Below are 15,087 nucleotides of genomic sequence, written 5' to 3' on the forward strand. Positions count from 1 at the left end.
ATATATATATATAAAGGGGAGAAATAAATTAAGAAAAGAAGTGTTGAGAGAATGAAAGAAAGAAAAAGAGAATGAGAGGAAGAGAATATCTTTCTTTTGCTTGGGATGCTTCTTACATGGGGTGTAAGAAACCTTTTATAGGCTTCACAATATGAACTTCCATTACTCATCTTAAAGATGAGTAAATGACGTTCATAAATAACCATCAATGTGGTCATTCACCACTTTATTTACAATACTCCCCCTTGGATGACCACCATATTAAAAGAATATGTCTCATTAAAACCTTACTAGTAAAAAAAAACCTTATAAGAAAAACTTAGTGAAGGAAAAATAGTACAATATTCTTTTCTTGGTATGTTAGTACTGCCTCGTTAAAAACCTTGCCATGACAAAACCTGTACGAAGGAAAAAAAAAAAAAAAAGTATAGTACAGTAACACCCTTTTACAAGCATACTTCCCCTCATGTCGATATCATTGAGTTGACGCATTCCAATCTTGTGTATTAACTTCTTGAATATTGAGGTTAGCATCGATTTTGTAAATAAATCTGTTAGATTATCACTTGAGCGTATTTGTTGCACATCAATTTTACCATTCTTCTAGAGTTCATGTGTATAAAAGAATTTTGGTGAAATGTGTTTAGTTTTATCTTCTTTAATATAACCCCCTATTATTTGTACAATGCATGCATCATTATCTTCAAATAATATTGTCACGTCACCTTTGATAGAGGAGAGTCCACATGATTCTCGAATATACTGGATCATAAATCTTAGTCATATATATTCATGACTTGGTTCATGAATTGCTAGTAATTCTAAATGATTTGATGATGTAGCCACTATTGTTTGTTTGACAGATCTCCATGAAATACCAGTACCATTGCAATTAAACACATACCCTGTTTATGACCTACCTTTATGTGGATCTAAAAGATATCCTACATCCGCATATCTAAGCAATTTTTGCTTTGATTCCTTTTAGTAAAATAAACTCGTATCAGTAGTTCCGCAAAGATAACGCAATTTATGTTTGATACCATTCCAATGTCTTTGAGTTGGAACGGAATTGTATCTTGCTAATAAATTGACAAAAAAAATAATGTTTGGACGTGTACAAGTGGCAAGATATATAAGTGCACCAATAACACTAAGATATGGTACTTCAGGACCAAGTAATTCTTCATTTTTTTCGCAAGGACGAAATGAATCTTTTTTCACATCAAATGGTCATACGACCATTGGAGAACTTAAAGGATGCACTTTATCCATATAAAAACGCTTCAAAACTTTCTTAATGTATGTTGATTGATGTACTAAAACTCCATTTGGAAAATGCTCGATCTGTAGGCCGATACAAAATTTTGTTTTTCCAAGATCTTTCATTTCAAATTCATTTTTCAAGTAATTTGTTGTTCTTATGAGCTCTTCAGAAGTTCCAACAAGATTTAAGTCATCAACATACACTGCAATGATTGCAAATCTGATTTCTGATTTCTTAATGAAGATGTATGGGCATATAGGTTTATTCATATACCCTTCTTTTAGCAAGTATTCGCTAAGGCAATTGGACCATATGCGTTCAGATTGCTTTAATCCATACAAGAATCGTTGTAACTTGATTGAGTACATGCTATGAGGCTTTGTATTATTTGCTTCAAGCAATTTAAATCCTTCAGAACTTTTCATGTATATATCATTATCCATGGATCCGTATAAATATGTTGAAATAACATTCATAAGACGCATATCCAGTCCTTCTGAGACTGTCAAACTAATTAAGAAACAAAATGTGATTGCGTCCATGACAGGAGAATATGTTTCCTCATAGTCAATACCAGGTCTTTGCGAGAAACCTTGTGCTACTAATCGCGTTTTATATCGTATGATCTCATTATTCTCATTGTGTTTTCGTACAAATACCCATTTGTACCCATCAGGCTTTACATTTTCAGGTGTTTGGACTACAGGTCCAAAAACTTCTCGTTTTGTTAATGATTTTAACTCTGCTTGTATACTTCTTTCCATTTTGGCCAATCATTTCTATGTCGACATTCTTTCATATTTCGTGGTTCGAGATCTTCATCATTTCTTATGATATCGGAGGCCACTTGGAAAGCGAAAATATTGTTAATAACAATATTATTTCGACCCCATTTTTCTCCCATATGTACATAACTTATTGAAATCTCACAATTTTCAGGTACCTTTGCCTCTTCAGGGGCTTCTCGTTCAATATGTGCCTCTTCAGGGGCTTCTTGTTCAATATGTGTCTCTTCAAGAGCTTTTTGCATTATTTGTGTCTCTTCTAGAGTTATAGATTTATCAATTTTAAACTGATCAGTCATTTTGATAACCTCTTCTAGAGTGTCAAGTTTTTCTTGGGTTCTCCTCTTCCAGGGAATTACATCCTTTGAGCCGACAGGTTTACCACGTTTTAGGCGTATCTTAGATTCATTTGTTAGTTGTCCTACAGGAACATTAATCTGTGCTAGAGTATTTGTAGTCGGGATATGTGACTTTGTCACTTTCTTTGTATCAATGAATGCATCTGATGGTTGATTTGCAAGATTTTGCAAATGAATGATCTTTTGAATTTCTAGTTCACATTGATTTATACGAGGATCAAGATGGGACATAATAGATGTCTTCCAACTAATTTCTCGTCGTTCTTCAGGAATCAACTTTTCTCCCCTTAATGACGAGAAAATACTCTCATTAAATTGACAATCCACGAAGCGGGTTGTAAAAACATCGTCTGTCAAAGGTTCAAAATATCTTATGATAGATGGAGAATCAAAACCTACATAAATCTTAAGTCTTCGTTGTGGACCCATTTTAGTGCGTTGTGTAGGTGCAATTGGTACATATACTGCACAACCAAAGATTCGTAAGTAAGAGATATTTGATTGTTTTCCAAGCACAAGTTGTGAAGGAGAGTATTCATGGTAAGTTGTAGGTTGAATACAGACTAAAGTTGCAGCATGCATAATAGCATGTCCCCAAGCGGAAGTAGGCAATTTGGTTTTCATTAATAATGGTCGAGCTATTAATTGGAGACGTTTGATGAAGGATTCTACTAAACCATTTTGGGTATGAGTATGAGCAACAGGATGCTCAATATTTATCCCTACCGACATGCAATAGTCAATGAATGTTTGAGAAGTAAATTCGCCAACATTATCAAGACGTATTGTCTTAATTAGATAATCTGGAAATTGTGCTCGTAATATGATTATTTGTGCAAGGAGTCTAGCAAAGGCAACGTTACGTGTAGAAAGGAGACAAACATGTTACCACTTAGTAGAAGCATCTATTAAGATCATAAAATAACGGAATGGTCCACATGGTGAATGGATAGGCCCACATATGTCCTCATGTATTCTTTCTAAAAAGACTGAGGACTCATATATGACTTTAGTAAAAGATGGTCTGTCTATCAATTTACCTTGTGAGCAAGCAGCACATGAGTATTCATTGGGAGAAAGAATCTTTTGGCTCTTTAATGGATGCCCATGTGATTGTTCGATTATTCGACGCATCATTGAAGACCTTGGGTGACTTAGCCTATCATGCCAAAGGATAAAAACTTTTGGGTCGTTGAACTTCTAGTTCAACGACAACATATGATTTAATAGGCTTTATAGTTGCATGATACAACCTAGAAGAGAAAGCCAAGAGTTTTTCCATTATAAGCTTTTGATAAGATATAATGGAAGTAATGTAAAGATATTCTATATTATCTTCATTCATAGTTTCAATATGATATCCATTTCTGTGGATATCTTTAAAATTGAGCAAATTTCTTCTGGATTTGTTAGAATATAAAGCATCATTTATATGGAATCTAGTTCCATTTGGCAACGTTATGTTTGCTCTTCCAGAGCCTTCAACTAAGTTTCTAGTACTAGATATGATACTTACATCAACTTTTATTAATGTCAATTCAAGGAAATATCTTTTATCTCAAAGAATTGTGTGTGTGGTCTCACAGTCTGCGAGATGTACATCATACTCATTCATCTTGAAACCAAATAAAACATGGATTTCAGATATAACTAAAAAAAAAAGGCATAATGTAAATAACAAAAGAAAATCAAATGTAAATATAAGACATAATAATATATTATTTCATATATAAAGTAACATCAATCAATGTTAATTTTATCATCATTTATCAAATGGTCTGTTTTTTCATTGGGACCTCCAAAGAAATCAATGTCATAGTAGGTTAGGTCCAATCCATCATCATCGGTAAAGTTCATCTCTATCTCTTTTCCTTTTGCTTTTATTGATGTTTGGTAAAGGTTGACCAAATGTTTGGGTGTACGTGTGGACCCCGCATTTTGGGCTCATGTGTTTCCCACTCGCTGGCGAAACTCGCTTTTCATTTTATTTGAAAAATCGATTTTTATTTATTGTTTGAAAATGACTTGGAGTCGCCACTTATTTTTGTTTTATTTTTTAAAGGGTAAACAAAATAAGAAAGAAAAACCCTAAGTGTGACTCCTTATTTTTGGAAAAGGTGATCTACGAAAAATCGGATCGGGTTCGAGGGCGAGGTTACTTATCGGGAAGGTACGGTAAAGACCGTAGCACCCCTCTAAGTCCCTAAAGTCGGGTCTCTACTAATAAAACGGAGCTGACATGGTAATCAATGAGAAAATCAATAAATACCCAAATCAAATCATGCACATATGAGTATCCGAATATGCAATAGAGGATAACTGAAGTGGAAGTGGATGCATACCTGATCAGCAAACGGCAACGCGCTATCACAAAATGAGATTAGTGCATAGTAATGAACACAGTATATCACTCATATCACCCAAAACGGATAAAGAAACACCAATAGCACGCATGATATTTCATTCAAATTCATTCTTATTTTGAAAAAAAATTTATTTGATGTAGGGCCCCCACCAAAGCCCAATTTATTTTTGCATGAATTAATTCCATAAATTCCATCTCTTGGAATTATGAAATTTGATTCTTTGCTTATTTTAAAACATTTTGAGAACCAGAGAAAATATGAAAATTGCATGCCAGAGAAAAATGGCAGTAGAATGTTATTGAAAATGAGATTTCCCTATCTAAAGATTCTAAGTTGAAAATTTTGGAGGATGAAAATTATTTGAAAAGCTAAGATTTGAAAACTGGGTTAGAGAAATTATTTCTGGAATTGAAAGGAATGAGCTTGGAGGGTGACGCGTGGCTCAAATGATGTACATCAAAGATGGCCATGCAAAAGGTGTTAAAAGAAAAGAAAAGAAAAGAAAAGAAATGAGAGGTGGCCATGATTCAAAGTTAAAAATGGCAGCTACGAGTGGCCAAAGTTGCATGCATATAGGTCAAAGAGGGAAACTAGGGTATAGCTCCTTTTCTCTATGGCTGTCCCAGAAACTAACAGATTCTCAAGGTGACATACAGTCCAGCCTTGTGGGTAGATAATGGATCTTTTGCACCATTGACCGAGGAACTAAAAAGATTGGAAACCCTCTTGGCTAAAGTTGAAGCTGGACAGATATTCGAACGAGCATCCACGCGGGTAAGGTCATCATATCGCTTCCTAAATTGTCCAAGTTGGAAAGTACAGCAGCCTGAAGCAAATAAATCAGCACCAAAAGGACTTCTCTTCTTAGCATCTGCAAAACTTCCATCACCATGCTCCTTCAAACCCCCAAACCAGGCTTCACAAGTACCACCAATAATTCCAGATATTGCTGCATGAGGCTCTCTAAGACGTATATCATATGAAGGCTACCACACCAAACCTCGTTATGTCTTTACAATGCCATCCTCTTGCTTCTCTCTTTGCCTCCACAAGTCTCTGCTCTTCTCATAAGAAAAGGCAGCTTTTGCACATAATCCAGGCATTAGAGAGGAAGGTGCCTCATCATTTATGGCACTAACAGACTGGGGATGCCCACCATTTTTGTGTATTCCAAAACGATATCGAAGTCCAGATTCAGAAACAAGGGAAGACAAACCCAAGGATATAGATTCAGGCACCTCCCAATATCTCCCTTTATGGTCAATGAATAGCTCAGGCCATGCAGCCTCTAGTGTAATGTCATGAAAGGGTAGCTGGTGAAAGAGCATCACTCTGTTGCGGCGTCCCTTCTTCTCACCAATGGATCAAGAACTCTCCTGTAGAGAAAGATGGAAGTTGCCACATTCAGAATGTCAAAGCCAGACATGCGTTCAGGAGGAATTGGGAAGTTTGAGACTATAATTTTCATGGCAGCACCCTGCTCCACAAAGTGAGAAGCCATCTGAGTAAGGCCACTGAACAAATTATGGTGCACAAAAGCGTTCCCAACAACTTGGAACGCTTGGGTTGATCCAGTCGGGGCTTGCTGCGCCATTTCTGATTGATGGATCTCCTTAAAACCTGAAGCCTTGGCTGGGTTGTTGTGGTGGAACTGGAGCAATTGTTCCCGTTGTTGCTATTGCCGAACCCGTCGGAATCATCACCAGCATCCAGAGAATATAAGAACCAGCACCAAGAGTGGCCCAGTTCAGTCTTCGTCATCTGAGCATCTACCTTGCCCAAAATCTGCTCCACTGCTTCCAAGTCCCCACGCGCAGCGGCCAAACGTCGTATCATTGTGCCGCCTAATCACTTGCTTCAACATCGCAGTGCCCATTGGCTTCTTTCTTAGCTGCATCTGCTTCATCGTTATTCATAGCATCTGGGGTCGTGCCAGAGTTGATAGTATTGAGGAGTTGGGTGAGGGGAGGGAAAACTTGGACTGGAACACCATGTGGGCGCGTTAAGAAATCCCATGCTGCAGCTTTCTTCCTGACTGCAGCTGCAGTACGGGTTGCCCTTTCGTCAATTCCTCTTCGAACGGCGTCACCATTCACAACTGCATTAAAGGATTTGTTGACGGAAGCGCCAAAACTCCTAGATCCTTCAGCAACAACTTGGCATGCATGCATTAGGTCAGGATCGGACTTCAAGACATCAATAGCCTTTTGAGCAGATGCTACATTCAAGGCTTGCTCTTTCTGTTTTTGCGTTTTTAGTTGTATCCCATACATCTTAAATGTCTTCATCCAATTCTATGAGTCTCGCGTTCCTTGAATCCTCCTCATTGCTTGATAAACCAAATGCAGAAGGGGTGGAGGCAGTGACAATTGCTACCAAAAGTCAAAGCTCCATACAAAATTTACCAGATTTTCATACAAAACACCCTTAACCAGTATGGGAGTATTGAAAAACCCATGCACTTGTAGACTCAGAAAATGGAATGTCCAAGGAGACCATGCACGCGTCGACATGGTCATGCATGGTCATCAATAACCTCTTCTAGTGCCGCAGGCCTAGTAGTGAAACTGAGAAGAGCGCTTCCAATAAACACAGTAGATCCGCCATCACATTCCACATCGGGCCTTGGAGTTGCAGAAAATAGTCGACGGACTGATCAGAGAAAACCATTAACTCGTGGGGTGCTCATGGAGAAACAATGCACCGTGCACAAGAGCCACAAGGAATAACAGAATGTGCCAGTCCACGCGAGGAAGAAGGATGCATGGACATTGAAGAAAGGCCATGGATGCAAGCAGCTCTGGTTTGATGGGTATGAAGCGAAGGGTTTGATGTATATGAAGGCATGCATGGAATTGGTGATGTGGCGAGGCGAGGATCAGCGAAAACATGGTGCGCATGGAGGATATATGGTATAGTGAGATAAAGCATGATGGATGAGAAATGGGTATGGACATTGTAGATATGGGACATGGTGGGACGAGCAAAGTGGTTGGGTTATTGATGGTGAGCAGGGTACGGGTGAAGTGATGTGTATGGTGCATGAGGTGGATAAAGAATTTGTGGGCACACGTGGAATAAATTAGTAACCATCTGGGTCATGGTTCAAACTGTGGCACCCGCACTGCAAATCAACTCACTATTTGTCCCTCCCATGGGTTAGTGGGACCATCTTGTGAGATACATATCATTAAGCATCATGCATTCCATACATTCTTTTATGCCCTTTTCTATCAGTCCATCATATTCAGACCCATTCCCCCCATCAGCACGTGGAATCCTCTTAGTCAAGGATGATGCTGTTTCACCCATTTGAATGTCGCTTCTTGGCTGTGACTCTGGACCTCTGGCTGAACCTCAAAATATCACTGACCAGGCTAAAGTTGTTGAACCATTTGGATGTTCTTATGATCAATCATGTTATTAGATGACCTCTGAACCTCGAGAATAAGCGTTCCTAGTGAGAAGTCACTACCAGCCCTAGTTCTTCTCTCTCTCATGGCCCATGCGCCAAACGAAACCCAGGAATAAAAGGCAACCACAGAAGAGAAGAAACCATAGGAAAGAGCAGGAAGGGAAACCAAATAATAATATAAAAAATCCTCAAATGAAACTTCACTGAATGGGTCGTCAATGAACCCTTTGGTTAAGTGGGAAGAAAAACCACATCTCATACGAATATTGGCGTGATTCACAGGTATTTCACAACAAATGCAATGGTCACTAGGATTAACAATGCCAAATATGAATGCAAGATTGTATCTCAAACAAACAAACAAGTGGCCTTCATTATCCACCCCAAACAATATAATGCTAAGAAAAACAATAGCAATATGAGGAAAAACAGTGAATGAGGAGAAATGAAAAGATTGCAGAGTTCACACCTGAGTTCTTCAAGCAAAAAGCCTACCTAAGGTGTCTTCCCTCGAGCTTCACAGTCTGCCACTAGCTCCAAAAACTCTTCGTTTCTCCTGCTTCTTTTTCTCAAAATCCCCCACAAACAAAAGCTCTTCTCTCCCTCCAAATATCTCTCACGGCAGCCTCTAAAAAAACCTCACCCCTACTGCCTCTCTTCACTGCAAAATCACCCTTGTTTTTCTTAGTTTTTCCTCCCTCTCTCGTCTGCTTCTAACTTCCTAAAGCAACCCAACAAGAAGCCCCCCCCCCCCCCCCCCCCCCCCCCCCCTCCTCCCCCCTCAAAAGATTTTTGCCACCTTTCTAAAACAACCTCTCTGCCCATATCTTTTTTTTCTCTCCCGGATTTGCCCCTCTAACAAATCCTTGCAGAAACAGCCAACAAAGACTCCCACTACTCTGCAGAATCCTTTTTCCTCTCTCTCATCCGCTCTTGCTAACGGCCTGTAGGAACCTTCTAGAATGCTCCTCTACGTGTCACCCTTCCATTGGCACTCCAAAAGCACCAATCTGATTCCTCAACAACCAACCATGCATGGACACGTGGCTCCTTGAGATCATGACACTTGGAAAAATTGGGTTGTACAAAAACGAGCCCTAAATGGGGGTCTACAGTACGACAGGTACGCGATCAATGTCTCTTCATACCACTTTTATAACAATTATTTTCATGGTTCTTAGGAGGTTTATCTTGTAAACGTTTCCCATTTTCTTGTTTTGCCTCAGTATTGTTCCACTTCTGGTGGTGCAATGAGGCTTTCATTTTCTGAGAATTATTACCATAAGAACCATGTGGTATCGGAGATTTCTTCTATGACCACGTCCCCGTCCTCATCCACATCCACAAGTTTGGGACGATATTGCATTCACTTCAAGGAATGGTTCAGATCCAATTAGACGAGACTGGTGATTTCTCATCAAACTGCAACAAGAAAACATGATATTAATTCAGAATATTTTGTAAATCTACGCTCTCGATATTGCTGCTGTAGGAGCACATTTGAGGCATGAAACGTAGTAAAAGTTTTCTCTAACATGTCTTCTTCTGTGATTTTTTCTCCACGCAGCTTTAATTGAGAGCTGATTTTGAAAAGTGCGGAGTTATATTCACTAACAGTTTTAAAATGTTGCAACCTTAGGTGCATCCAATCATATCGAGCTTTTAGGAGAATCACAATTTTTTGGTGGTCATACCTTTCCTCCAAATTACTCCATAAAGTAAAAGAGTCATTTACCGTAAGATACTCATTTTTTAAACCTTCATGGAGGTGATGGCGAAGGAAAATCAATGTTTTTGCACGATCCTGCAAGGATACTTGATTTCCTTCTTTGATCGTAGCTCCAAGGTTCATTGCATCAAGATGTATTTCAGCATTAAGGATCCAAGATAGATAGTTCTTTCCCGAAATGTCAAATGCCACAAATTCGAGTTTTGTGAGATTCAACATTATCAAATAACTTCATATATATGACAAAACAATATTATTAGAATCAATTATAATAAATTGATAGCATTGGTATAACTTTGATTATAAACAAAATCAAGTAATTTGTTTATAACTTTTAACAAAACAAATCAATAATAATATAAATATATAAAATTTTATTCTATATAAATAACTTCAAGTTTAAGATACAAGAATTACCTTCAGAGCAATTTGTGTTGTAAAACGAGAATAAATGTAAGTCAAATAAATGTAGAGATGACTATATATTACTTTAATAATATATATATAGAGGGGAGAAAGAAATTAAAGAAGAAAAATGTTGAGAAAATGAAAGAAAGAGAGAGAATGAGAGAAAGAAAATATCTTTCTTTTGCTCGGGATGCTTCTTACCTGAGGTGTAAGAAGCCTTTTAGGTTTCACAATATGAACTTCATAAATAACCATCAAGATCAGTCACCACTTTATTTACAACATTAAAAATATTTTAACTTCTAAAGAGACTTTTATCCTATGAAATATTTGAAAACATTTTTAAAAAACTAATTTTGAAAACACTTTTCAAACAAAGCAATTGTTTTTTTAAAAACAACTTTTAGAAACTATTTTCAGAAAATGTTTTATTTCATGACCCTAAATTTTGGTTTTATTAAAATTTCATTTAATTTTTCATGATAAGGTGATTCATCTCCATTCCATACTAATTATAGCTACACTGTTGTCCTAAAATGAAATGAAACTTCCATTTGTTAGAAAAAGTATACTTTGCCTTTTCTGCTGAAGTTGATGAATTAATTTCGTAAGAGAAGAAGACAAAGATGGAAAAGGAAAGATATTATGTGAAGCAAAAGGGAGAAAAGTAGCAGAGGAGGGTGTGTGGCATTTCAGAGGATGGACACGCGTCTGTTATCAAAGCATTTGCATCATGAGGAATCCATGGGGGAGTTTTGTCTTCATGCAATCATGTAAATGTAAGCAAAAACCTAAGCAGTTTGTGTCAGTAAACATTAAATGAAGTCAGATAATTTAGGTATACTATACACCTGTCACCAAAAGGAGTGCATGGTAAAGGTCGTTCCACATATATCTGTCTCTTTTTCTCTCTCCTTCTCTCTCTCTCTATGTGGCTGGTCTCCAATCCAGAGCCAAACCTCATATAAATATCTACCAAAAGGAGGTTGGCCGACCTTGTTTTCAGGCTCAAACCCTTGAAGTTTCAAGTGGGTAAGTGCTCTTTGATCTGTTTTCTGGGTTGTTTGTGTATTTCTTCAGCAGGATTGTGCCTATTCTCATGTGGGTTTTTTCTGTGTAATGTGGGAATTTTGTTGTTGATTGTGTTTGGAGGTGTTTGTTGGCGGAAAACGGGAAGTGAAGGAGACCCATTTTTGAAGAGAGGGTGAGATGGGTTGCCTCAGATCCAGGGAACCCAAGTTTTGTGGGAAAAAGTTCTGACCTTTTTAGGGTTTCCTTGTGATTCTTGGGTCGGTTTCCCTTTTCTTTCCCATGAACCCTTTTGCTTTCCTTCTTGGGTTTATAGATAAGGGTCTAATTTGGGTTTTGCTTTTTCACTGTATGTGAGGGCTTGTTGGTGGGAATAGGGTATAGGCCTTTAGTGGTTGGTTCGGGAAATAATTTGATGAACTGTAGGGTCTTGAGGGCTCAAACTGCCTGTAAAAAGCTGGAAATATCTCTATGTGGAAGGCTAAATCCATTGTTCATCACCAGATCTGATGAGCCATTTGCGTTCTTCTGATATTTGGCTCGTCTCTGCTTTTGATTTGTTATCGGGGCTGTAATATTGTGTTTTCCCTGTATTCATTATTATAAAAAGAAATTGATGAGCCATTGAGATTCTCTCTTATGGAATAGGAGTATTTGAAACTTGAAACTTCCAAGTTTTATACCAAAGTCCATTGGTAGAAGGAGATGTTGGGAATGAGAATTGGCAGTTAGATAAACTCTGTTGCTAGAGAAGATAATTGTCAATAGTACAGTGGGGAATTGATGGAAGAGATGTCTCCTGCAGTTTCTGTGACACTTAGTTTAGGTAGTACTATATGTGATAATTCGGGAATTGCAACCCATGTGGAAATCACACAGCTCAAACTGGTAACAGATACTGTGAGCTTGTTATCAAGCCCTGCAACTGTACTCTCTTCAGAGTCTGTTTGTAGTGGTGATGGAATTCGAAATGATGTTAAGAGTGAGCCCAATGGGGTAAGTGAATCCGAAGCAGAAGAAGACGGTGGTGGGCGAAGAGTGACTTTGTTGGAGATGGTACCTGAAAAGGGGAATGGTTGGATTGATAGCGGTGACATGATTCAGCATAGCGAGGAAGATGAGATCTTAGCTGTAGTGGACAACACCAGTAGAATTAGTCGTGAGGACTTGTTGGCTTTGGTTGCTGGGTCTGAAATAAGCTTGCCAACTTCTGTGGAAATTGAAAATGTTGAACATGGTCAAATTGTTGCTAAGGCGATTATATTGCGGGAATCCTCTGAGAAGGCGCCTGCTGGTGAACTCCTTGCCGTGGCAGTGAACCCGGATGCAGTGTTGTCTGGTGGGTCTGATTTGAAGGCATCTGCAGTGGTTTTTCAGTTGTCTACAGACAAGAATCTCAGCAAAGGAAGTGTGCGAAGTGTTTTCGAGCTGGATTGTATACCCCTTTGGGGTTCTGTGTCAATCCAAGGGCAAAGACCAGAAATGGAGGATGCGGTTGCCGCTGTTCCTCGGTTTATGGAAACTCCCATCAAAATGCTTATTGGCAATCGGGCAATCGATGGAATGAGCCAAAGATTCACCCACCTAACCACTCATTTTTTTGGGGTTTATGATGGCCATGGAGGCTCTCAGGTACATTTTTATTCTCATTTGTTTGTTTGCACTTTGAATGATTATGTTGTGTTTAGACTAGTGAGTACACTGCAATGGAATTTTGAATATCTTGAATTGTAGGCAGTGTTATCTATCGAGCATATGTAGCCCATTTTATAATATATATAACTCGGTCCATGTTGGACTTTGTGAATTGGTTAGGCTCTAGGTAGGGTGCAGTTGCTTTTTTATGTGTTTTTGCAACTTTTTTTTTTTTTTATCTTTGCCTTTTGGCTTCCTTTGTATAGATCATGTTTACTTACCCGTGTTTTCTATCGTTGATAATACAATCATTATTTTGCCTATCAAAAAACAAAAAAGTATGTAACTTGGTCATTTTCCAATTATTCATAATCATATTTTTAATGAGAATGGAACTTATACTTCCTAGTTTCGATTTGCATTGCTTTTCCAATACTAAAACCCAGTCATGAATTTCTTTTCACATATTCAGAACGTTATGAATTCAAAGTATTCCTTATGGTGAATATTCTTGGATTCTTAATTTGTCAGCATGGTTGAGAGTGCAGGTTGCTAACTATTGTCGTGATCGAATCCATTTGGCTTTGGCTGAAGAAATAGGAAGTATCAAGGACGATGTGGAGGATAACAGGCATGGGCTGTGGGAGAATGCCTTCACTAGTTGCTTTCAAAAGGTTGATGATGAGATTGGGGGGGAAGTTAGCAGAGGCATCATTGAAGGAAATGCAGATGTTTCTGATGCTAGTTTTGAGCCTATTGCTCCAGAAACTGTTGGGTCTACAGCAGTGGTTGCCTTAATCTGTTCATCCCATATCGTCGTCGCCAACTGTGGTGATTCAAGAGCAGTTCTATGTCGTGGCAAGGAGCCCATTGCACTATCAGTTGATCATAGAGTAGGCCTTCTTTTTTATAATCTCATATCATTAGATTGTCAAGAATCAACTGTCCTGGAAAGCCAATCCCCGTTTTTTTTTTTTTTTTGTCGCCCTTTTCAGCCAAATAGAGAAGATGAATATGCAAGGATTGAGGCATCTGGAGGCAAGGTCATACAATGGAATGGCCATCGTGTTTTCGGCGTTCTTGCAATGTCGAGATCTATTGGTAGGTGTGGTCTTCATTGTGATCTTGGCCACTAATGGTGAATTGTGAAATGGGAATATTATCGACTTCCTTTTCTTTGTATTCAACAGGTGATAGGTATCTGAAACCATGGATCATCCCAGAGCCAGAAGTCATGATGGTGCCTCGGGCTAGAGAAGATGACTGTCTCATCTTAGCCAGTGACGGGTTATGGGATGTCATGACAAACGAGGAAGTATGCGAAGTAGCTCGAAGGCGGATTCTGCTGTGGCACAAGAAGAATGGAGCCCCATCCCTTGTAGAAAGGGGCAAAGGAATCGACCCTGCAGCTCAGGCAGCAGCAGAGTACCTCTCAATGCTTGCTATCCAAAAGGGAAGCAAGGACAACATATCTGTGATTGTGGTGGACTTGAAAGCTCAAAGGAAGTTCAAGAGTAAACCCTCATAAAACCTCACCCCTAATCTGGTTCTAATCCATATCCCTATATATGATAGAAAAATTACATATCCTTAATACATAGAGCTTGGTCCATTCATTTTTCACATGGGCTTTACGTAGTTTGTACAAGAATAGCAATTAGTATGTACTATATAGCAAGCGCATCCGAAAATTCCATATCCTCTCTGCTTTTGGTATCATGGTATGTATGCATAATGCTGTGTTCTGGGTGTGTAAATTTGATCTGTTGCAGGGATCAGGAATAGTTTTTCGGTTTCCTTAGGGTCTATTTGACAACCATTCTTTAAAACAGTTTCTTGGAAAACGCATTAAACATTTAAAAAGCTGTTTTCCCAAACAGTCTTCTGTTTTACAAAATCTCATAAAATAATTTATAAAAAAACAGTTGCCAATTATTTTAAAAATTGTTTTTGAAAACAATTACCAAATAAAATTTTATTTCTTGATTTTTTTTTTTAGAAAATAGAAATTCTTTTTTAAAACACCTACCAAAATTGCATGAATTTCATGCTATCATCCTTTCCGGTCACCTATAAAAGCAAACGCAGAGGCTG

At 38.3% G+C, this 15,087-nt stretch overlaps 1 protein-coding gene across 1 annotated transcript; it reads left to right on the top strand.

Annotated features, from left to right (window-relative positions):
• Positions 1-11,244: 11,244 nt before the first annotated feature.
• Positions 11,245-14,712, top strand: LOC117922108 (protein phosphatase 2C 16). Its single transcript, XM_034840131.1, has 4 exons — positions 11,245-12,990; positions 13,542-13,886; positions 13,989-14,094; positions 14,184-14,712. Exons 1-4 carry the CDS (start codon positions 12,142-12,144, stop codon positions 14,519-14,521), a joined length of 1,638 nt encoding a protein of 545 aa, XP_034696022.1. The 5' UTR covers positions 11,245-12,141; the 3' UTR covers positions 14,522-14,712.
• The last annotated feature ends 375 nt before the right edge of the window (positions 14,713-15,087 follow it).

This window comes from Vitis riparia, chromosome 9 (assembly GCF_004353265.1).
Source record: "Vitis riparia cultivar Riparia Gloire de Montpellier isolate 1030 chromosome 9, EGFV_Vit.rip_1.0, whole genome shotgun sequence".
NCBI classification, from domain to species: domain Eukaryota; kingdom Viridiplantae; phylum Streptophyta; class Magnoliopsida; order Vitales; family Vitaceae; genus Vitis; species Vitis riparia.

Excerpts from the sequence above, each read along its gene's own strand:
- LOC117922108 (XM_034840131.1), top strand. The coding sequence starts at position 12,142 with ATGGAAGAGATGTCTCCTGCAGTTTCTGTGACACTTAGTTTAGGTAGT. Across the intron at positions 12,991-13,541 it reads ATGGCCATGGAGGCTCTCAG|GTTGCTAACTATTGTCGTGA; the intron begins GTACATTTTTAT and ends TTGAGAGTGCAG. Across the intron at positions 14,095-14,183 it reads TGCAATGTCGAGATCTATTG|GTGATAGGTATCTGAAACCA; the intron begins GTAGGTGTGGTC and ends TGTATTCAACAG.